Source organism: Drosophila innubila, chromosome X, assembly GCF_004354385.1.
Source record: "Drosophila innubila isolate TH190305 chromosome X, UK_Dinn_1.0, whole genome shotgun sequence".
Taxonomy (NCBI): Eukaryota; Metazoa; Arthropoda; class Insecta; order Diptera; family Drosophilidae; genus Drosophila; species Drosophila innubila.
In genome coordinates, this window is record NC_047626.1 from 29,113,443 (window position 1) to 29,136,797 (window position 23,355).

The 23,355-nt window shown below is 40.2% G+C and overlaps 4 protein-coding genes across 7 annotated transcripts; all 4 read right to left on the reverse strand.

The window, feature by feature from the left end:
- Positions 1-517: 517 nt before the first annotated feature.
- LOC117784152 (protein stoned-B) lies at positions 518-5,015 on the reverse strand. The gene is made up of 6 exons (XM_034621812.1): positions 3,223-5,015; positions 1,891-3,154; positions 1,579-1,830; positions 1,339-1,520; positions 1,065-1,275; positions 518-1,000 (listed from the first exon to the last, which is right to left on the reverse strand). The coding sequence occupies exons 1-6, from the start codon at positions 4,991-4,993 to the stop codon at positions 850-852; spliced, it is 3,831 nt and encodes a 1,276-aa protein (XP_034477703.1). The 5' UTR covers positions 4,994-5,015; the 3' UTR covers positions 518-849.
- Positions 5,016-5,039: 24 nt separating this feature from the next.
- LOC117784162 (protein stoned-A) lies at positions 5,040-10,695 on the reverse strand. 4 transcript variants are annotated; one of them, XM_034621823.1, is made up of 4 exons: positions 10,390-10,695; positions 8,164-8,259; positions 6,519-7,853; positions 5,040-6,355 (listed from the first exon to the last, which is right to left on the reverse strand). In XM_034621823.1, exons 3-4 carry the CDS (start codon positions 7,822-7,824, stop codon positions 5,052-5,054), a joined length of 2,610 nt encoding a protein of 869 aa, XP_034477714.1. In that variant the 5' UTR covers positions 7,825-7,853; positions 8,164-8,259; positions 10,390-10,695; the 3' UTR covers positions 5,040-5,051. The 4 variants fall into 4 exon arrangements, with proteins under 4 accessions (XP_034477714.1, XP_034477723.1, XP_034477731.1 ...); XM_034621832.1 differs by lacking the exon at positions 10,390-10,695 and adding an exon at positions 10,187-10,273; XM_034621840.1 differs by lacking the exon at positions 8,164-8,259.
- A 1,473-nt stretch (positions 10,696-12,168) lies between these two features.
- Positions 12,169-14,088, reverse strand: LOC117794340 (alpha-(1,3)-fucosyltransferase C). The gene is made up of 2 exons (XM_034634973.1): positions 13,078-14,088; positions 12,169-13,015 (listed from the first exon to the last, which is right to left on the reverse strand). Exons 1-2 carry the CDS (start codon positions 13,836-13,838, stop codon positions 12,580-12,582), a joined length of 1,197 nt encoding a protein of 398 aa, XP_034490864.1. The 5' UTR covers positions 13,839-14,088; the 3' UTR covers positions 12,169-12,579.
- A 5,760-nt stretch (positions 14,089-19,848) lies between these two features.
- On the reverse strand, positions 19,849-21,178 carry LOC117794342 (ras-related protein Rab-21). Its single transcript, XM_034634976.1, has 2 exons — positions 20,941-21,178; positions 19,849-20,835 (listed from the first exon to the last, which is right to left on the reverse strand). The coding sequence occupies exons 1-2, from the start codon at positions 21,002-21,004 to the stop codon at positions 20,192-20,194; spliced, it is 708 nt and encodes a 235-aa protein (XP_034490867.1). The 5' UTR covers positions 21,005-21,178; the 3' UTR covers positions 19,849-20,191.
- Between the last annotated feature and the right edge of the window lie 2,177 nt (positions 21,179-23,355).

A 23,355-nucleotide genomic window follows, 5' to 3' on the forward strand; every position in this document is an offset into this window, starting at 1 on the left:
AAATGCCGAGCTTTCCAGTTTGCTGTCAGTGCGCACAGGTTTACGAATTCCAGATTTTTTAGTTATATATTCGATTGTAGATGCTCGTCAGGGGTCTTTAATGATCTGGGAATACTTTTAACGATTTCAACGCTAACTTAAATCGTAGTTGAACGATGTTTTGCGAAATTGCTTATCATTTCATTTTTGTCTTGTCATTTGCGCTTAATGTATACGTAACATCAGTTAATAGGTTAATAACTATGAACTTTCATATATATTTATATGCATATGTATGTATGTATATTAATGTATGTCTTCTGTATATATAATGTATATAATTTGTTTAACCATTTATCTCTATGCATATGTATGGGTTGACTTTACGTACGGATACAATATCTCGGATCGTTTGGTCGCTTGATTAACGTAGTTATTAGAGATGAGATTCCATATGTATAAGAATGTATTATAATGGTTAGTATGGAACCGAAGACACAACAGAACTCAATACAATTCTCTTAATTCTCTTCTATCCTTTCTGATATACCTTTGGGCTTTTTGCTAGCCGTGCCTCATGTGCGGCTCTTTCTATATATTTATTGTCAACTAATCATTATCAAATCTTCGAGATAGACACACCAGCACTCAAATGAAGATTGAGCGACCGATGAGTATTCGAAAACAAATAATACGATGAGAACTCGTTGAACTAAAGCAGAAGGAACAATCAAAGTGCCAGATTGTTGAGGCTATTTCGCAGGATCTCTCGCTGGGAACTAAAGTACTGGAATATTAGTTTTCATTCAGCAATCGCTATGTTTGAGTGTGTGTGTGTGTGTGTGTGTGTTGTGGTGTAGTGTGGCGTGCTTAATTGGAATCCGAATCTGAGTCACTGGGTGGCACCGGTGAGGCAGTTGGTTTGCTGGCAACGGTGCCACTGGGCGACTCCTCGCGTATGGGACGCGTTGCCGCCAAATACGCATTCGTGGACTCGCCGTGCGTGGTCTCGATGCCAACCCTGCGAGAGAGAGATATTTTGTTAGGAATGTCACCCGCAAATGTGGAGCTTCTCTTCAACTTACTTGTACTCGTGCCGTGCCAAATACCGGACATACTTCTCAGGTGGCTCGTCCGCATCAGAGTCCTGCACACTCACGGAGCGCACGGTGGTATGCGAGACCTGCGTGGCGGGCATGGTAAACTCCACGAATGCGTATGGCGCCAGTTCGCTGGGAATTTGATCATACGATGTCAACGCCATCCGACAGACCAGCTGATGTGTTGTATACGCGCCTGCCAAGTATACCAATAGCTTAGCAAGATTCCATAAGGGATTGTAATATTATTTGAGCTTACCCTGTCCCTCCTTGGGCAGTCGAGGACAGCGCCAGACTATGGCGCGATGATGATGCTCGTACTTGGCCTGACCGGAGGTCACCTCAATCAGCGACTCCTGCAGCGTGTCAACAGCACCCAAAATCCGCTCAATTCCCTTGATTTTGCCAGTGCGTCGATGTGCCGACTTGACGGAGCCATATCTGTGCGGGACAAAGAGTGAGCAGCTGTCTAAGACTAGGCAATGAATACGAGTTCTACCTGAAATGTTTCTCGACGCGGAACAGATAGATCCAGCACTCGGGTATGGGGAAACGCACGGAAACATCCTCGCACGGGATCTGTCCCAGCTTTCGTGAGGTGAAGCCCGGCACAAGGATGTCGGCACGGAGCTCCACTTTGTTGCCAGTGACGCACCAGGTGGCCTTCAGCTGCAGGGGAAGCTCACGATTCTTGGGCGGACGCACACGGAAGCGCAGCAGTTCAATATAATTGGCATCTGGCGGTTGGAACCTGTCGGATAAAGTCGAGATTAGACACACTCAAAAAAGCCAACTAGCTGGGATCACCCACTTGATGGTGCGCGTGCGTTCGTATTCCTGCTGATTGACAACACTGTGGAATTCGACCGCCTCGAGTCGGATCCATTCCTCGGTGGCCACGGGTATAATGTCATGCCGACCGACCACCTCCTTGCCTTGACGCCACATGTCATTAACGCCGAGCTCAATGGTGGGCATCCCGGTGAGGAAGGCCAAAAAGAAGAGCCTTACGCGGGCAATCTGCCTAAGGATCTTACCCTCGTAGTCCTGCTCCACCGTTATCTCATCGACGGCCGTCACCTGCACCTCCTCCATCTTGTAGGTCAGCGCACGCTCTCTAAGTGCCGGCAGCTTGAAAAGCGCCTCCTCGATGCAAACGGAGAACTGTTTCATGTCCTCATAGTTCATTGAGCCAATTTTGAAGAGCTGCGACGATTGTGGTGCATGCTCCACAGGCAGACCAAGCTTCTTCAGATCACTGCCGAATTCCTTGACACCCTCGTAGTCCCCTGCGATTGCGTATTGTGCAAACTTTGTCAGCTTGTTGGTTATCCTTTCCGCCTTGGTCACCTGGCCGGGTCGGACACCGGGTCGTTCCTTATAGAATATGTACTGCAGCTTCATGGTAAAGATCTTGCCAAACTGATCGTATTGCTGTGCTCCGATTTCGGACACGGAATAGGAGGGTTGCAGTGGTAGCTCCTGGAAGGGTTGCTTATCCCCAGCCTGGTTTAGAAGCTGCACCACCGGCACATCGTTCTGCACCACTAAGCGCACGAAGATCTTTTTCCAAAACCGCTGACCGGTTATCTTCTTCTTGTTGGGCTGACGCAACTGCATCTCCCAGCCGGGGCCGACATAGTGCAACCGTGGGAATTCCTCGAGCGGCTGGGACACATCCTCATCAAACAGTGGCGTCTGCGGCGTATCCTGCGAGTCGGTGCGCTTTATGCTGCCCTCTGTGGCGGCTGGTGGTGCCGGAAAGCCGCTGACATCCTCAAAGGGATTAACAGCTGGTGGCGATGTGGTCACCTGATTTATGCCCGTTTGTACCGCTGTGCGTGCTGGTGGCGGTGGAGGTGCCAACTGTGGCGCCACACCCGCAGATCCCTCTGCCCTTGGCCTGATGACCACACTAAATTCCTTTTCCACAGAATCCACGGAATCGGCACGCACTGGCGCCTGCATCGCATAGAAGTCATCGTCCTCATTGCCGAAACCATCGTCGCCCGAGATGACCTCGCCAAAGGCATTCGCTGTGGTTGTGGCCGACCCAAAGGCGCTGTCACCCCAAGCTGAAGGCGGTTAATCCCCAAATGAAATCAATGGAATGCTAATTGATAAGAATCAACGAAATACTTACCATCTCCTCCTGTTGGTGTAATAGCTCCCGATCCACCTCCAAATCCATCAAGTATGCTGATGTTATCCTTTTTCACCGAGTCAAATTTAGCGGAGAATGCATCGAATTCATCCGGTTCGGCGGCAAAGATATTGCTCACATAGCTGGCAGCTGGAACTGGCGGTGGCGTCGGACGTGGTTGCACCTCTGGTGGCAACTCCGTTTCCGTCTCATCCACCGCAAAGATGTTGCTGACAATGGGGACAGGGACAAAACGCGGCTCGTCCTCGTCCTCTGGACTGGCAAATGGATTGGCTGACAGCTGACCGCTGGCAAGACCAGGAAAGTCCAACCCTGTGTCCATTTGCTCGGGTTCATCGCTACCCAACTCAACCGCTGACTCGTGTGCCGCTTGTGTGGTCGCCGCCGACTCTGTGGGTGGACTTTGATCCGATTCAATGGCAATTGGTTGTTCAGGCTCTGCAACCAGCTCTGGCTCCGGCTCCGTCTCTGGCTCTGGCTCTGGCTCCAGCTCTGGCTGCTGTTTCGTCTCTGACTGTGGTACAGAGTCTTGTTCCGCTTCTGGTTCGGGCTGTTGTACAACTGGCGCAGGTTCTGGCTCCTCTTCATCATCGGAGCGTGGCAAATCCTCGACCGTGGTGATCTCAATGTCCGGTGTAGGCGCCCGCTGTCGCTGCGACGTGTCTTGCGGTGCTGCAATAAGCCCCACAGTGGCCGGCTGCGGTTGTGAGGTAATGTCATGTGTGCTATCATCAGGCCGAATGAGCAGCGAGGCGAAGATGGGCTCGTCGCGTGAATCTGATTCTGGCAGATCATCGTTGAGCAAATCCGGTTTAGCTGCTGCCGCTGGTTGCACCGCTGGCTGCTCGAACAGACTGAGTATGTCCTCCTTGGTCTTGGGCGGTGGCGGTTTCGCCGGCTTGCTGCTACTCCCGAACATGTCCAGCAGATCGTCGGCATCTGCAGCAACCGCTGGCACCTGGGCTGCCGGTGGAGGAGGACGCTGTGGTGGCGCCGGCTGTTGTTGTCCGTGCCCTTGCATCATGTGTGACGGCGGTGTTGGCCTTGGGGGCGCTGGACGCGGCGGTGGCGGACGTGGTGGCTGCTGCTTGGCAGGTGACGGCATTGGAGCTGCGCCTTGCAAGTTGGGCACCGCTGTTGGCACGCCAAAGGGATTGTCGAGCGGCGACGGAGCAGCTGGAGCAGCTGGAGCAATAACGCTACCGCCCATAAGATCCGTCTCAATAGCCTGGGTATGGGCACTTGAGCCACTGTCCGAAACATCCACATCCAGCAAATCAGCCAGCCCGGAATCAGGTGTGGGACTAGGCGAATGTAGATCCCTCATCGAGATGGGGCTAGGTGATCGAGTGGCGGGTATCCGACCCAACAATTCCGAGCTGGTCTCATCCAATTGGCTGGACACCGTATTGATTAGCTCCTGTGTGCTTTGCGGCGGCTGAGGGCGTGGCGGCGGTGCTGCAACCGCCTTCTTCCCCTCATCGTCCTCCTCGGCAGCAGACTTGAGACTGAGCGCATCATCCTCGGCTTCAATGGTCGTGCCAAAGAAGCTCATGGCTGGGTCAATGTCAGCAACGGGTTCTGCCGCTTCTGCCTCTAACTCATCGCCGCCAAAGGCAAACGGATTGGATGTGGACTCTCCAAACGGATTTTCCAACTCTGCCGCCTCTGGTTCGCTTTGAATTAAGAAGGGATTGACGGCCACATCGCCGCCATCCAGATCATCGTCCATTAGAAACGGATTGGCCATCTTTTCTGTGTATGTGTATGCTTTGTCTTCTTTTTGTATTATCTCTCTATTTCCCGGTTTAGCGCTCAATCAGTTCGTTCTCAAGCAGTTTGATCTCTGTTTCACCGGGTGCCAAGTTCTCCGCAATGGAGGTGTCAAATGGATCGATTTCCTGTTGCTGCTCTAGTATCTGCTGTGTTGTGCGATTGGGTTGCGACGGTGTCAGCACCTTATCGCCCAGTCCCAGCTCCTGTGCGTCGCTTTGGGTGTCAAGAACTCCCGTGATCGGTTGCCTAGAGCTCTCCGGCAGCAGCTCGTTCTCAAGCAGCTTCAATTCCGTCTGACCCGGTTGAAGATTTGCCGCAATTGAGGTGTCAAATGGATCGATTTCCTGATCCTCCTCCGACTGCACGTTGCACGGCAACTGCCTACGCTCCTGGGCCGGTGTCAAGACCTTGATGTTGATGTTTTCCTCGACGGCCAGCAAGACTTCTGCAGGCACGGGAGTGGGTGGTGCACGCGGATTAAAGTCTGGATCGGATAGGCTATGCTTTAGAGTCGGTTCTGTGATAAGATCAGCCTCAATGTGCTTCAGTTCGATATCGCTAAGTTTGGCCTCGGGCACATACGATGTGTCGAAAGGATCGTCCGATTCGCGCTCGGCAATACTCTGTGCGCTGGGCGCGTAATAGGGCGTCAGTGGCTTCTTATTGCCACCCAGGCAACCGTCATTACCAGCGGCCAGCAAATCTTGCCCAGAAGGCACAAGAAACCCTACGCTCTTCCCCTGTATATTTAGGCTAAGAGAGGATTTGCGACGTGCGCTATCTATGTCCGGTTCCGGTATTAAGATCTGAGCTACGGGCACTGACACTAACGGCGGTGAAACAACCTCTTCCTGTCCCGCACGCGGATCAAAGTCAGGATCACTTAGCGAGTGCTTGAGACTTGAACCAGACTCGTTCAACAGTTCACGCTCCAAAAATCGTAGCTCTGTCGCCTTCGGCTGAACGAGAGCGTTGATGGCCGATGTGTCAAATGGGTCAAAGTCCTGATCCTCCTCCTGTTGATCGACACTGAGCGTAGGTGCCAGTGGGGCTGGCACAACCTTGCTTAGGTCGGTAGCACTGCCAGCTAAGAGATCACGACCTGGTGCAGATAGTAAACCTGATCCGCCAGCTGTATCTTCGTCGGCACGTGGATCAAAATCGTCGTCCTCCTCGAGAACTGTTGTCTTTTTGATCACCTGCTCCACGTAGTTTGTATTAAAAGGATCGTCGTCGAGATTGGCGTCCTCCTCCTCGTCGCTCACGTAGATAGCACCGGGCACAATATGTGGTCCTGTTGCTGGACGCACCGGTGGCGGCGGTCGCTTCGGTTTTCCTGAAACGAGGGGGGTAGAGGGTTAGTATCAGTATGAAATTAGGAACGGAACCGCTGAGACCCTACCCACTTTTAATCTCAAACTTATTGAAGAGTTCAAAACTATAATAGATCTTAGATATCGCAGCAATCAGAACCTTTCCCTGGGTTGTTTAAAACTTACCTGATGTCCCCTCTTCTGTCTCTGGCGCAAACTCAGCCCAACTGGTTTCAGCAGCAGCTTCGGCAAGTAGTTCCGCGGGAGGCAGTACAACCTGATTGACTATGGTAACCTCTTCCTTTTTGGTTAGTGATTCGGCTGCTAGTTCTGCAAACTCGTCGTCCTCCTCGTCTTTAAGAGCATCAAATTCGGCTAAATCGGGATTAAGTGAGCCAAAAGCTGCGTCACCTTCCTCGTCGTTGTCCTCCTCGACCTTATGGGGCTTGATCAAATGCAAATGCAGCGATACACTTAAATCAATGGGCGCTACAGATTCGGGTACATCATCGTCGAGATCGTCGAGAAGATTGTGCTGCGGCTCGGCAGCTAAGAGATCAGGCTCGTTATCGCCTAAATCGACGCTCTCACTAAGCAGAAGATTTTGAATTCCCTTGCGTAGCTTACGCTTCGGATTGGCGAGGGCAACGGCGTGCTCACGATCAACACGTCCGGAGAGAACCTCAACAGCGGCCCCAAGGCTAACTAGTTTCTTGTTGCCCTTAGACTTGTCAGCGCCAACTATGACCTTCTCCGCATAAGCAGTATCAAAGGGATCGGGTCCGTCGTCAAGTTCGAGAACTGGAGAGTCAGGAACGACTGCTAATTGCACCTCACCGCTGGTAATTGCCTCGATATAGTCGGTGGCAAAGATATCATCGACGTCGTCCTGAGCGTCGTCTTCCGATTCCGATAGCTCAACAACTGCCTCAGCGAGCTTATCCCGATTCGCTTCACGTTCCGCGGCAAGCTGTCGTTCCCGTTCGAGGCGCTTCGCCTCACGACGGGCTGCCTCCTCCTCCTCTTGTTTCTTTTTTTCGGCAGCAGAGGGAAGGCGCTGATAGAAGGACTCCTTCTTGATACGATCGAGCTCGTCCTGTGTCTTATGTAGGATATTATCAACACCTGAGGTTAACGCCTTAAACTTGGCCCATTCTTCGTCTCCGGTGGCGTCAGCGTTTTGTTGCTGGTTAAGATGCTGTTGCTGATGCTGTTCCTGGCCAGCCGCTGTCGCTGCAAATGATGTCGATGTGGTCGCCGAATCGACTGGCCTGTTCGTATGGCTGTGACTTTGACTGTGGTGGCCTGTGGCAGTTGCCCCCTCGACGTCTGATGCTGCGTCCGATTCACCAGCGTCTGATTTGTTGGCGGCCGCCTCCTGTTTAGCTTTGAGATCGCGCTTGTACTGCTCGAGCTCCTCTTCGGTGAAGAGTTCTTGATCCTTTTTCGACTTCTTCTTTTTCTTTTTTAAACCTTTTGGTAACTTAAGCATTATCTAATTGAGGAGACATCGAGATCGGTCTGCAAATACACGCACATACTTAAACACAGACCCTTATACACATGTACTTATTTGTAATAGTCTCTACAGGGTTGACGCGGGAAAATTATGTAAGCTACGGATGCTAAGTATTATCAAAACAGATATGAAATCTAATGTGTTCCGTTTCAGATTAGCAAATAAAAAAAATCAATTAATATATAGTATATTTCTGTGTATTATCAACTAAGCAAACTCTACTCTTCTTGCTGAGGAACTTCATCAATGGATAAGTAATAGGAATTGGGTACGGCTAGGGGGTATTACATACTCGATACGAAGGCAACTCACCGCCGCACCGTTGACCCCTCGCAATGTCCAGTATATTTGCCGAAATACTCGACCCGAAAACCTCTTCGATGTGTTTGTCTTATTATTTTTATTTTCCTAAAGTTTTAATTCGATATCATTAACATTTTAGTATTGAATGTGTATGTGGGTTGGACTTTAACTGCGAGTGTGTTGCATAGAAAAATTTAAACGCACATTCTCAAACACACACATACACTACCACACACATAGATACACTCTGCGCGTTGTGGATTGACACAATTGTGTACCTATACGTGAACTTGCCTCTTGGCAAAGCTTTTATACCACACTACAATTCACCACGCCAGCTACAACAACAACAGGAACTGTAACTGTAACAGCAACAATGAAAGCTTTACTTACACTTGGCGAAAAGAATGTAATTCCTTAGTCAATTGGCAATAGAAACAGTAGAAATGGAAATGCCAAAGGGGCAAAAGACGAAAGCTTTGCTGTGACGCCTTTGCACCATGCAACATCAATGTCATTCGTTAAAACCATTTATAATATTTACGATACAATAACAATAGAAAATTTGTTAATATTAAATCAAAGCAAATTAAATTTTTTCAATCAAAATTAAAATTAAAATAAGATATACTATCGTGACTATATCATTTAAGATTTGCGCTAGAATAGACAAATTAATGAATACAAAAATAATTAATATTTAATCACTACCAATTCCTTTGGTATGTTAAATAAAAACAAAGAAAAGATTTAACAACTTAATTACTTGGAGACTTTAGACTTGGAGACAGCAAATATTTAAAATTTTCGAGGTTAATATCTTGTTTTGTTTTGCAGCTATACATTTTTTTAAATTGCTTTTTATACAATAATTATATTTATAAATGTTGACTTTTTATACAAAATATCTTTTTTTAGAGGATTTGCACTCGCTCACAAATTACTTCATAGGCTGCGGCCAAGAAATTGGTCGACCTTTAAATCAAATTTAAATGACATTTGAACTTCTAACGCAAAACATAGGAAGAAACCATAATGTATTACCTTAATATGAAATAAATATTATAAATCTTTCATTAAAGAAATACAAATAGTTATAAACGGATTTGAAATATTAATCTGAATTTCCTGAAATGCTACTTCGCATCATGAGCAAACGTGTTCTTTCTCATAATATTTGGCAAGTGTATCTAAGCTGTGAACCTTCAATTCAAGGAAATTCAATTAGTTTTTGCTCTTAGGCGTAAACAGAATTTCTTGATCTTGAAATTGATAGCTTTCACTTCGTCACGTCGGAGGAAGTACTTTTTCCAAGTGTAAACCTCAAGCGGTTGCAGGGGGGAGAAACTGATTTCTTGGCTGATTTTCAACATTCAATTTAGGGTTACAAGCAAAAAGCGGAGAAAAAAAATGAAATCCATCGAAAACAACAAAGAGAACATTGCAAAAGGTGTTTCACCAAATGATTTTATGCGTTGGAACAGAAAGAGATACAAAATAAATGTACAAAAAAAATGGGAATAAAGAAAAAATAAAGAACACACATCAATTTAAATGGGGGGCAGTAGTGCTACCTCTTTGTTGTACTTGTTGTTGCGGTTGCCGTTGTAGCTGTTGTTGTTGTTGTCGTTTTGTTATAGCTCGGAAAAATCGATGATTTTGAGACATACTCAGAGAGTCAGGCCAAGAGAGATGTGTGCAAAGGAGAGGAAAAACTGAGAGCGTCATAACGACTGAACGCCTACGCACAGGGTACACTCACACACACATGTTCACACACACACATGCATGTATGGCTACACGTTTTTCTATATCTTTTTCGTTTTGTTCACTTGTGAAACACGTTATGAAAAAAGTTCTCCTTTCGTCAGCTTTCCATTTGTCTATTTGCAATTTGCCCAAAGAGAAAAACAAAAAAAAAATTGTTCCTATATTTTATTGTTAAATTAGCACTTGCTATGGCATTGTGACTTTTCACTTTATAGCTTTCCCGTTCGCTTTTCTCTTTCGCTTCGAAAATTATGCAACTTACGTCTCACTCTTGCGCACTTTTAAAGAACAATTCAAAAAAACATTTGCGGATGACGAGTCGAAATCGTTCTGCGCTTAATTAAACATTGTTTTCTTTTTTTATTTATATATAAATAAAGTATATTTATACATATTTTGTATTCGGAATTGGTTCGGTTTTTTTTTAGATGATTTCTTGTTTTTTGGACCGTTTTTCTTTGTTACCTCTGATTCGAACTATCGGGAAATCTAGCACAGAATGAATGAGAATGTCACGAAAACCCATAGGAAGTGCTTTTGCCAACCGCAGCAGCAGCAGCAGCAGAGTATCCTTTAAAAGCTTTCTACAGAAAGCTACGCAAATAGAAAACTTTTTCCATATACACACAGGAGCACGTGCACACACACAGCTGACATCCTGTGGCTCCTCCAAGCCATATATGTATGTATGTTTATATACAAGTATATGCGATATATGTGCCAGAAAGCTTTTACATGCTCAGCCCGAGGGCATAAGCTTACTCAACAGCAACAACATCGAAAAAGAAAGAGAGAGCGCGCAGGTGTGAGAGCGCGGGAGAGAAAAACCAACTGTGTTATTGAGCATTAACGAGGGTTGCAGCTGAGACCAAAAACAAATACGTCCTGCCATTCTTGCGTCAGCAGATTTTGACAGTTGACATTTGCTCTTCATGCTTTTGTTGTGCAGCCCTGGCCCAATATGACAGTTGCGCGGCAAAACAATTGAAAAGCGACAACTACAGCATCATAACAACAACTGCAAAATATCAGTTTTATCATTTCTTTATTTTACAACAATTCCTATACATTCTTTTGCTGTGAATCTCTTACAGCTAAGCAATAACAGTAAAGCTTGTTATTTTGGTAGTGGTCTCTCTGTTTTGAAGCTATATTAATTGAATTATTGCTATTATATTATATTTACAAATAAAATGTTGCAAATCTTTGGTTCCCTGTTATTGAATATTTGTATTTTTCAATAAATGACGAAAGCCTCAAGTGCCGGTTTTGTCAAAATAATTATGCCGACTAACGTAAGCATCTAAAATTGAATAATTATCTTACAAACAAAGATTTTTTATATATATTGTATATATAAATAAAAACAATAAATAATGAAATGACTGAAATTTGGCACAGATACTTACTTTATTACCGGAACAAACTAAAACATATCGAAATATCACATTGTAATAGCATGATTCGATGATTTCATTTATTATCTAGATAACAATACATTCTGTTAAATAAGATTGTTGTCATATACATAAGTACATCAAATTGCTCATAGCTATGAATTATTCTAATTGAACTTATTTGTAATTAATATGTGAAATTCTGAGAGATATCTGATCACTATATTTTACTGGTAGCATTATCAAATCGCTGTATATTATGTAATCAAAAATCAAGCTTGCATATCGAACATCAAAAACAAATGGTTTAGATTACTATATGTATTGTATATAGTATAAGTACACATCATATCAACAATCGCTCTAAAATTCAGTTTTTTGTTTTTTTTTGTGTAGTATTCCTAAGATATATTTTATTCTCTGCTGATCAATTTCTCACAGCATATTTTTGATCAATCACATATGTACTTATTGTCCTTGTTAAACAAAATTGTCTGTAAGTCTCAAAGTTTATCTTTATCGTCTTTACCAATTTTTTAATGATTCGCAAAACAAGTTCCATTAAATATAAAACAAACAAAAAATTAAAGCTCAATGAGAAAACTAACAAACGCAACCTAAACAAAACTCTGCCTTCTTATTTTCTAAGCCTCTGAGACATTAGTTCAAGCACAAAAAATATATATATATATATATATATATGTATGTCTATTGCACATTTCTACTCTAACGTATTCTCAGAGAATACTGAGTAACATATGTATATATGCTTATATGTGCATGTATTCTTATATACATGTATGTGCATTCAAATGTACATATAATAAATAAAGTGTTATCTATGTGATACAATTCAAAGATAAGCGTAGCCATTGTTGACTCATAGGCTAATAGCTAATACTATATTCTGTAGAAGTTGGCCAAGTTAATGATAGAGAGATACGATAGTTTCATTTGTCATAACTCTCTGACATATTTAGGACATAAAGTTATTAGTAATTAGTAAAAGTGTATTGAAAGTGTTGAAAGAGAGCGAGAGAGCAATACTCGAAGCTAGTTAAGTAGGGGCTGTTAAATAGTTAGGCGTGTCAGTTGGGCCGTAAACATATTTAGCTTATTAGTAAAATCGGTAATATTAAATATAAAAAGAATCTAATCTACAATGTAAAAAGAATCTAATCTAGAATATAATTTCGTGGCAGCGTTATTGCTATCTCTCTTGCATTCGCGTGTACCTATCTCTTTGTTGTTGTAATGCTCAGAATCGTATGTGGGACTCAAGGCGACAACTGTTGAACCACCAGGCTTCGATGTCCTCATAGATCTGTGTCCTGTGCTGAAAACTGGGATGATGAAGCTGGGCACAGAGCTCGCAAAAGGGTGAGTCATGGCCAAGTTTGTAATACTGGCGCCACCAGAAGTAGCTCATGTATTCACTGAGATCGTTGGCCACATATCGAAGATGCATCGCCAGTTGCTCAACGTTCTCAAAGCGATTCGCATCGATGTAGGAATGGGGAGGCAGAAAGCGAGTGTAGTTGGCTCCACCAAAGACGACGGGAATAATGCGATGCTGCAGTGCACCATAGAGTTTCTCAGTCACATAGTCCACACAGAGGGAGTTCTCAAAGGCCAAATAGAACTTGTAGTCGGTGTCCAGCATGTCATCACAGTGTGGATCGCCACGAGCACAACTGCGGGGGAACATTTAGCCACGATTAGCTCTGGAAAATGCAGCGTTCCTTTCAAAACTCACCTGAGGCTACCACAGCTTCCATAGATGTCCACTTCGATATGTTGTTGCAGTGCCTTCGCGAGCTCCTCACGCTTAGACAGTGTCTTGCAGTGGGAAACAAACCAGGCAGCCATTTTAGTCTTCTTTGGCCAAAGCTGCAACACTTTGCTGTCATTCCAGCTGCCCAGTGCCAGAGGCTGTCGCCAATAAGGTTGGAGACTGGGCGCCACCCTTGCTCCGGTCTCCTGATCCATCAAATGAGAATAGGGCCACACAATGTCCGAATCCAGGCGATAGCTCATGGTTAGATTATAGAAATTCTGTTCATCGTTCAGTCGATGCTTCGTCTCCCCCGGTGGCTCCATCAAGGCGAACACATAAGCCTGTTGGGAACTGCGGCGAGGAGGAAGCGGTTGAAGAAGCGGAAAGGGTTGCGCCACATGGAACACAATGGCATCGTAGAGCTCCAGATCGGGAAGATAATCATGTCGATTGCTCAGCTCACACTGATAGACCGGACAATTCAAATTATCGCGGAAATCCTGCGGTCCAAGTGTATCTACTGGAAGCTTCCAACGTTCATCTCCAAAGAAGCTGCTCCAGAGCAGAATACTTCGCGTAGCTGGACGGTTATCCGGTTTGTTGCTATCCAAATAATCTCGGAGAATGCCATTCTGATTGAGCAATGGGGAGTTGGTGATCTTGTAGACTCCGATCAGAAGACCAAACACAATCAGGCAGAGCAGAAGGAGCGTGAAACTCCAGCGCGATTGTAAGCGCATTCTGCACACGAACCACTCGAACCACACGAACCACAAATTTCAAACTAAACCGCTCGAACGGTCATCAGCAATAGCAATGGTCTGCCGATAACATGCCTGGCCTCCAATTGATTAGTGGCATTCTCACGTCAACACATCGTACCCGAAACCCGGGCCTAAAAGCGCCCAGCCCTCTTATCGTTTAGCGGGTGGAAGTCTATTGGAACTACGACGACGACGTTGACGCTGACGTCGATTCCGACGCCGACGCACAGTGGACGAAATTGAAAATAGTGTTAATGATGATTTGATTGGTAAAAAAAAAATAATCATGATGAGATCCTTTAAGTTCACAATCAACTGCGAAGTTTCGTGTGCAAATTAACTGAAAAAAAAAGAAAATCCATTTTTTTTATAATAATATACAATACACAATAAAAATAAATAATATACAAAAAAAATACCATGGTTGCCCTTTCCGTTTTTTAGCTATTAATTTTTTTGCAGCATATTAACCATTTCCCACTGTGCGACGTCGACTTTTACCTTAGAACGTGTTGACAATTAAGTATTATTGATTGTTGTGCCAATAAGCAAAAAGGTGCTCTAACACATTATCCCCTGCAAGCCGCTTCCCTTTCATTCCACTTCTCGAACTCTCTCCGGGCACACTCAGCGCTTCCAATTGATATCTGATAAAACAGCTATTGCTGTTATCGTTGCTGAGATAAGCAACTTTCGGCTAACATGGTGCCAGACACTAAACCTCTCGAGAATAGCTCCACAGGCTAGGCCGTACCCAAAATAAAAATTAGAAGGGGCCAGAAACCTTTTTTGAATACATGAATTTTTGTAAAGGGTTTGGTAAACACAAAAAACACTATTTGTTGCTTTAGAAATATTATTACACGTATTTTGTTGATGAAAATAAAGTCATATATCGACGCTTATTTAATGCAGTTAAATAAATTTTCGGCTTTTCTTGAATCTTAAAGTAAAAAAATCTAAAAAAAAAAAAAAATAGATGCCTCTCAAAACTACTGGTTTAAATCTGCGTATAAGTGAATTATAGATATATATTCTGAAGCATTTGAAAACTGGTTTTGGCATTCTCTAAACAGAAGTAAGAGAAAAAACCAAATTTAAAAAAAAAAAGCCTTGCCATAGAAAAAAAAAATGTTTCTCGTCATATGGGGCCCCAAATCAACCCAAAAAAATGTGGGTTTCGTCAGTTTAATTTTTTGGCTGTTGCCCAATGTTATAAATATACAAAAAACATATTTACTGATCTTAAATTATACAGGCGTACTGATTAATAGTTGACCAATTTATTAATGCATAAAATTCTTAAGAATACTTTTCTTTACTTTTTTTATCAGCAATGTTTAAAATAATCACTAAAATTTAACTATTTTTTAACTTTGTTGGAATATACCTAGAGCTGGACTCATTTGGATCCCACTACTAAAGGAGTCTTTGGTAATCAATTCTTTAACGAAATCACCCCCCTTTTTTATGCATCTGGTGCGCCTAAAAAACTGAAGCAACCTCGCAATAAAATGGTGATAGAAAAAGAAGAGCGCAGTGTAATTAAATACGTTTTAGCTATGCCAGGCATCATACGAGATAAAAAAAAAAATACTTTATTTTGTAATTAACGTGACATAACTTTTTTTAATATTATTGTTGTTTAAAAGATGATAAAAGATTAGCATGTTTATTTCGGAGAAAAAAAAAACTAATTTGTTTTATAATTTTCAGTGATATAAAAATTAAAATAATAAATATAAATCAAATTAGTTTCACATTCGGCACATTGCGAAAAATGTCAAAATATACCAGGGCCGATGTCGAACTCATTTTAATTATATTTATAATTATAATTTTTATATACATACATACATACGAACTTCCCTAACTCGAACATCTTTAATTCGAATTTTCTCTATCTTGAACAAAATTGAGAGCAATAGCTTTTACTGAGCAAATTACAAACAATTCTGCTTCCGTAACTCGAACTTTAAAAAGTCCAATTTCTCCATAACTCTAACAAAAATATTGGCACGTGCTGTAAGTCGAATTTTTCGGGGAAATCACCAATAAATTGCGTTTTATTTTCGTTTCTGTTTTATGCTCCTGTTACCGGCTCGTTTGAATATGACATTAAAAAAACATTAAAATTAAAGTTATATGAGTTTGTATGAATATGAGTTCGTAGTCACTACCCAGTAGTTTCGGACCTCAAGGACAAGTTGTGGAATCCATGTGGACTTGTCCCTAGTCGATAGGGAAAACCTAGGGGCATGGTATGAAAAACGTTGAGGACTTTAACATTGTCATGTCCTAGGATTAAGGACAGAGGACACCTCCCTAGGTAATCCCTAACATAGTCCTTACGAAAACGCTAAGGACTCCTCGTGGAACTCTGCCGAAAAATCCCTAAGCATTAAAGTGAAAAAAAAAATAATTTTAACTTTTTGTTTTTTTTTTAATTTTTTGTTCGCTTTTTTAATGTTTTATTTTAGAATTTAAAATTTCATAATGATACTTTGATGACGGGCTTGTATATTTATTTAATTTTATTAATGAAGAAGACTGTTTAGAGCGGGACTCGAACCCGGGAACCCAAAATGAATAGGTTGCTTGTGGCAAGTCGGCGACTCTAACCATTACGCCACTCGGCCTAAAATTTCTTGGCTAATAATAATTGACTAATTGACTCGAAATTTTAAAGTGCGAATGAGCAGCGGCCAGTTGACGCTGGCAGAATTATAACAAAACTAACAACAAAACGTCGAGATATGACAACAACATCATGGACAATGTTAGGGACAATCAAGCAAAAGGACATTCAGACTGGGACTGAAAATAATGTTTATTGTTCAAAATAGCTACATAAAAAAAAAAAAAATAAGGAGAGTTCAATTTTTGTTTTGAATGTACCAAAATTTTTGTTATTTTAATATCTCTGCAAACAGCTAATAAACTTTTAGTTGAGTTTTAAAAGAAAAAAATTAAAATTAATGGTTATTTAAAGACTTGATTTTGTAAATCACATTAAATAATTATTTGTGATTAAAAAATTTAGAATAATTATTATTATTGATTTTTATTTTATTAATCTTTTATAAGAAGCTTTGATTTTTTTTTAAATAAAAGTCTTTAAAGACTTTGAAGACTTTTATTTTGATAAATATAATAAAAGTCTTTAAAGACTTTTACGATTTGAAAACTTTTGAATAAAAGTCTTTGTCAATATCTTCGCTTATACTCAAGATAAAAATTTCAAAATTACAACACCAGTAAAACCTACGACATTCTATGAACCTTTATCCTCTACTAAAAAAATTCAAATACCTAATTTTAAAGAACAATTTAAATTTTCGATATGAATAACAATACTGAATTAGTTATAGAAGCAATAGCACAGGGGGATAAGTTCAATCTAGTGAATTTATAAACGTGAGTTCAAATACTATTATTATTTTTTGGATTCAAAAAATATTTTTCTGTTTTTCCAACTACTTCAGTACTTTATTTTACAATGTAATTGGGAAAAAATGTTCCATGGTTGGTGTAGATATAAGAGAACCAAGTGTGTAATTTTGAAATTTTTATCTTGATTATAAGCGGAGATATTTACAAAGACTTTTATTCAAATGTTTTCATATGACAAAAGTCTTTAAAGACTTTTATTTTATTCCTCAAAAATAAAAGTCTTTTGAAACTCTTAAAATTTTAAAATCAGAAATAAAAGTCTTTACAGACTTTTAAATTATTCATCAAAAAATACTTGAATGACTTATCAAAGACTAATAAAATAAAAATCAAAAATAGTGATTAATTTTATTTTTTATTTTTTTTCAATAAAAATAACTTTTAATTTGTATTTATAAAATAAAAGTCTAAAAATAACCATTAAAAGTGATTTTTTTTGGATATTCCTCATAACAGTTATGGTCCCTGATTTTTATTTTTTAAATAAGCTTGTAAGACCCACAATATAAAAAAAATTAAAAAGATCACAATTTATCTTGAATCAATTTGTAGTTTCTTTTTATAAACAAAAAAAAATTCCATTACTTAAAGTCTCCATAAGACGAACTTATTCTTTGGATAATGGTGATTTAAGTTAGGAAAGTTCGACTGTAATTGATATATTAAATTGAATCAATTTTGCTAGTTAAGACTCTATCTTTCGATCAGTATAAACCTCTATCGCTTTTACCTCATAGAGGCTTTTTTTTTTATTTTAAATTACTTCTCAGCTTGCCCGTCAACTTGTGGACTTACCCTCGTGGCTATCAGTAAAATGAAAACTGACAAATTATGGAATTACAAGCCAAATATCTCTGAGAAATAAAATATATTAATAAAATAATAAACTAAGCATTAAAAATTGTAATTGTAATTCATTATTTTTCTCGAATTGTCAAATTTGGTACTTCGAGCTCTTGTCATATCTTTGATCCCAACGCTCATATCGCCCTGATCAAGAATATATATATATTGTGAGGCTGTCATGCCTTCTTCTGCCTGTTACATACTTAATATACCTTTTACCCCAGGATATAATAATTCTTAGTACTTCTCCCTGCATTTTGATGTTTCTACACACAATTTATACACTTTTTAACCACTTTAAAGTGTCAGATAGATTAAGGTTAAAGAATTTATTAACTTACCATTATATTGTTTTGATTTGCTTCTGTTCATGTTGTTGCCAGTAAGTGCATCACCTGCAACGATTTCTGGAGCAGGTGTGTGACCAGTGTGAAGATCGCAACGAATCCATAGACAAGGAGAGTCTTCATTAACAGCAGAAACAGCTTCATTTTGCATACGATATTGACTGACAACTGGACTATTAACGATTGCTGCCACATTCAATTCAGACGTGTGCCACTGTCGAGTCTCGACAGGTGAGTTGCCTCAGCTGTGGTAACCGCACCAAATGCTAAGACACTTGACCATGCATTAATAACAAGACACTCGAGAATTCGAACAGAAGGCCTCGAAAATCATTAGTAAGTACATGCATATTCAAACATGTATGTATGTATGTATAGTACATACATATGTATCTTCCATATGAATATGTATTTAATAGATACACTTTTGTTTGAACTATCGCATGCAAATGAAATGGCCTCTTGAGAAATTTCTTGATTAATTTTGAACAACAATGTGTTGTGGTAATTGAAGAGCAATCTTTGTGCCCAATATTGGTTTCATTTGTTTAATGGATTTGTCATCAAATAAACTCATTTAATGTAATGCAATTTGTTGAATTTTCAATTCATTAGTCAAAGGTTATTTACGAATTAGACTAACACATTGATATTTACTGCTAATTTGGCAATCATAAAATAACAGGGAACTGTTTGTTTAAATATCAATTGAATTCCAAGGCAATAGAATACAAATCTTTGGAAAGAAAATGAAAAAAATTACAATGGATAGGTATTCTAGATAGATTAAAGTTATGTTAAGGAAGTTTTCTCATTTGGTAATTTTAACAAGGCAACTTTCAATCTAAAAATTCAGTAACAAACAATTTGCAATTATTTAAAACAGTTTAACGATCTTTTTTTGCAACGAATAAATCATATTTATTATTGTATAGATTATAATTTAAAAGAAAAAAAAACGACTATTTATATATGAAACTAATTTGTATTTATAAATAGCACTGGCTATTATGGCCTGCGGCTAAGACATCACAACATCCATACAGTAGACTGTAATTCAAACCCGGAATCGGAACCTCACTCCACCTACAACAAATCAATGTATATTTGAAATAAACTAAGTTGAAATAGTAATTTAAGTAATTTTTTAATATCTTTTAGGATTAATAGCAGTGTCAATGCACTTTGAAATGTTTGTTAAATATGAACAGAAATTGTGCATTTTGGCACTTCTGTACAAACGAAGTCACGAGAAGCTCTTTAGGCGTTCCAAGTTGGCAACTTAAGATTGTTCAACCCGCTTATCGACGCCCGCTTTCTGCCGAGATAACACGTATTTGTGCCTTTCAGAAATTCACAAGTTCACAGATTTGGATGACGCATACAAACAAAATTTAATTAGCGATTTGCCAGACTCACAATACAAAAGAAAGAAAAGTGTAACAAAACATACCGGACCGATTTGAGGAACCAAAAACAGAAGGATAATTTCAAACAGATAACAAGAGCGTATACACATGGTATTGGGCCTAGAGTATAGGCCGGTAAAGGGACGGGAACGGGAACGGTAACGGGAAAAGGATTGCTGGGAGATACATAAATACACGTATTATATACAAATACACATCGGTTACAGATCTACTAGTACATATGTATTATCACAATGGACGGCTGACAAGCAGCCTAGATGCCACAGCAGGAGCGGTGAGCGGAGGCGGCGGCGGCAGAAGCATTGCCGTTATCCTGTTCAGCATCCGGATCATCTGAAATGCTGATAGAACCTGCATTGGACGCCATCCCCGAGCTCTGTAAACGCAGCGCATTGGTATTGGTATCATTCTGCTGCTTGTTTCCATGATGTTGGACCATCAGTTGGGTAAGCAGGTCGAATAGTTCAGTGACACCTTCATTTTCCTTGGCAGATGTCTCCACGTATTGAGCGCCCACTGTTTGAGCATAACGCACTGCTGTGTCATAAGCAATGGCTCGCTGCTCCTCCAAATCAGTCTTGTTGCCCACGATGATGAGCGCAATCTCGCTGCCACGCATCTGTTTAAGTTCGCGCACCCATGATTTGACCTTTTGAAAGGAGTCTTGATCGGTTATATCGTACACGAGTAACGCTCCATCCGAGCCCCGATAGTAGATCGGTCCCAATGCATGAAAGCGCTCCTGCCCGGCCGTATCCCATATATTGAGTTGAGCCCGCCGCTCATCTGGCAGCGTCACCTTTTTAGTCACGAACGAAGCTTGCAGTGTGCTGAGATGCTGTGTGTTGAATTTGTCCTCCATGTAACGCAGCACCAACGATGTTTTGCCCACGCAGCCTGCAAACGCAATCGCAAATCAAATATATATCAAACAATGACAAACAAAAACAAACTCATCATACATACATACATATGTATGTGCATATAAGAATTCACACTCACCTTCACCCAGCAGCACCGCTTTAAAGTTGAGCGTCGGCCCGGATCTCGTTCTGCGCGAGCTCATTGTAGATCCAGTCGAATGTAATTTAGTAAGCTACTCCCAAACATTGAGTATTGCTAATACACATTGAAATTTTTAATTGATTTATTTTTATCTATTTCCTGTTTTTTTTTTTGTCAAATTCTCCAGTAGAACTGCAAATATATCGATAAAATACTATGGCGGCGTGTCGATACATATATCTACTGTTTCATATGATTCACGAACTGTTATCGATGATACACTTTATGGCCATTTGACACTGACCAGTGGCCACATCTTTGTAGTGCTGCGTAAACCCTGCTCTTTTAGGTGAACATGTTTACTTGTTCATTTTTTTGAGCGGAGTCAACGCAGTCAGTTGTTCACTTGCTCACTTATATTGATCGGCTGCTCGCTCGTTCAATCCTCTTAGCACCTCACGCAACTAAACAAAAATAATATTTCAAATTGAAATTTTCAATTCAAATATGACTCTTTAATACATGAAAAATTAAATGATTAAAAATAATAATTGTATTTTGTTCCCTGCATTGGGAATTCCTATAATATAAAAAACTTAATTACCAAAGTGAATTAATCAAATACTTGCAATTAGCTGCCTGGCCTTCGACATCTTTAAAATGGTTCTAAAGTTCGCTATAATTATTCATGAACCACTTTCTGAATTTTTAAAGTAAGTATTCAATTTTGGCGCTTATTCAAAAAACGTCTTTCATTGAACAATCCAACACAACATCGTTGTCAAATGTGAGAATAATGATGGTTGCAACGAAAGCTTGATAAAAATCAAGCTCAAATCAATAAAAATTATCACTTTTTTATAATATTAGTACTACATATTTGAACTAACACCTAAAAACTATTATATATAAAATATATCTAATTTTTTCTTAATTAAAATAAAAAATTGTTTAGTAAAAATGAGAAGAAAAAAATTAAATGCACAAATTTCGATTAAATTGTGTATAAACCATTATTTATATTAAATAGTTTTTATTACAGAAGTTTTGTATTTTACCCGTTACTTGAAAAATATGTAAGAGGGTATATTGTGTTCGCTGAAATGTATGTTACAGGGAGAAGAAGGCATCTCCGACCCTATAAAGTATATATATTTTTGATCAGCATCAACAGCCGAGTCGATATAGTCATGTCTGTCCGTCCGTCGGTCTGTGTGAGCGCTAAGATCTCAGAGACTAAAAGAGATAGAGCAAAAAAATTTGGCACACCGATCCACGCAGGTCAAGTTTATTTAAATTTTTGACAAGCCCCCACCACACTCACAAGATTATACGCTTATATGGTAATTATGTTATATATTATTATTATCTATTATCCCACTTAATCGCATCTAGATCATCTAGTTTTCAAAGTAATACAAGTAATTTCTTTAAAGTACTTAATATATATTGAAATAAGTAACGGGTATCCTATGGTCGGGATCTCGACTGTAGACTTTACCACTTGTTTTTAAATTAAATTTTACAAATTTGTCCCGTGTAGAGAAAATCGAACTCGCGTTTTTTGAATCTGAAGCAGCGACTCTAACCAGAACGCCGCGGATCATCATTAAAATATAACTTGACAAAAACAGATGAAATGTGTCAAGTAAAACGTGCAAAATCAATCAATCAACCGAAATAACGAAATCTTTCTTCGTTTTTATTCGCTGTTTTTGATTATGTCTTGTTCGCACTGTTTATTTTAGAGGGTAGTCAAGCACTCCAGTGCAGTGTTATTACGAGTTTATCTTTGACTTCCATTCAAAATATAAATTATTTACATTTCCATCGAGTCTTTGTATTCTGATTTCAAATTGATCATACTACTTAGTAAATTAAACTAAACTAATTAAATTAAATTACAGCTCCTTAATCAGCGGCAGGGTATCGCAGAGTCGATGACTCTCCGACTTTTATATTCTTACTTAATTAACATCGAGTCTTTGTATTCCTATTTAAAAATGGATCATACTTATTTGATTAACATAAGAGTTATTCTGAGCAACAGAGTTTCGCATAGTCGATTACACTGTGTAACGAATTTTGCCTGTTTTAGTAACCTTTACCAAATCAACTATTCCTATAGTTATGGGGACCAAGGGGCCCCAGATAAAACAAATATGTTTCTATAGTAAAAGTCTCTGTTTGGCTTTCTTATTAATATAGTATTGCATTTTACACCCCGTACTTTAAAAAAAGTACAGGTCCATTAAGTTTGTTTTAAATAAAATGTGAGTAATAGGCAGAAGGACGCGTGGCAGACCCTATAAAGTATATATATTCTTGATCAGCATCAATAGCCGAGTCGATATAGCATTGTCCGTCTGTCTTGACGTCCTGCTGACGTACTGACGTCTGTATGAACACCTA

What these genes read in the sequence shown, in the direction of transcription:
- LOC117784152 (XM_034621812.1), bottom strand. Translation starts at nt 4,993, where the DNA reads ATGGCCAATCCGTTTCTAATGGACGATGATCTGGATGGCGGCGATGTG. An exon ending in ACTGCCCAAGGAGGGACAGG is followed by an intron (nt 1,276 to 1,338) that starts GTAAGCTCAAAT and finishes TATACTTGGCAG; the next exon opens with GCGCGTATACAACACATCAG. An exon ending in TTGGCACGGCACGAGTACAA is followed by an intron (nt 1,001 to 1,064) that starts GTAAGTTGAAGA and finishes TCTCTCTCGCAG; the next exon opens with GGTTGGCATCGAGACCACGC.
- LOC117784162 (XM_034621840.1), bottom strand. Translation starts at nt 7,824, where the DNA reads ATGCTTAAGTTACCAAAAGGTTTAAAAAAGAAAAAGAAGAAGTCGAAA. An exon ending in GACAGAAGAGGGGACATCAG is followed by an intron (nt 6,356 to 6,518) that starts GTAAGTTTTAAA and finishes CCCTCGTTTCAG; the next exon opens with GAAAACCGAAGCGACCGCCG.
- LOC117794340 (XM_034634973.1), bottom strand. Translation starts at nt 13,838, where the DNA reads ATGCGCTTACAATCGCGCTGGAGTTTCACGCTCCTTCTGCTCTGCCTG. An exon ending in GGAAGCTGTGGTAGCCTCAG is followed by an intron (nt 13,016 to 13,077) that starts GTGAGTTTTGAA and finishes GTTCCCCCGCAG; the next exon opens with TTGTGCTCGTGGCGATCCAC.
- LOC117794342 (XM_034634976.1), bottom strand. Translation starts at nt 21,004, where the DNA reads ATGAGCTCGCGCAGAACGAGATCCGGGCCGACGCTCAACTTTAAAGCG. An exon ending in AGCGGTGCTGCTGGGTGAAG is followed by an intron (nt 20,836 to 20,940) that starts GTGAGTGTGAAT and finishes TTGCGTTTGCAG; the next exon opens with GCTGCGTGGGCAAAACATCG.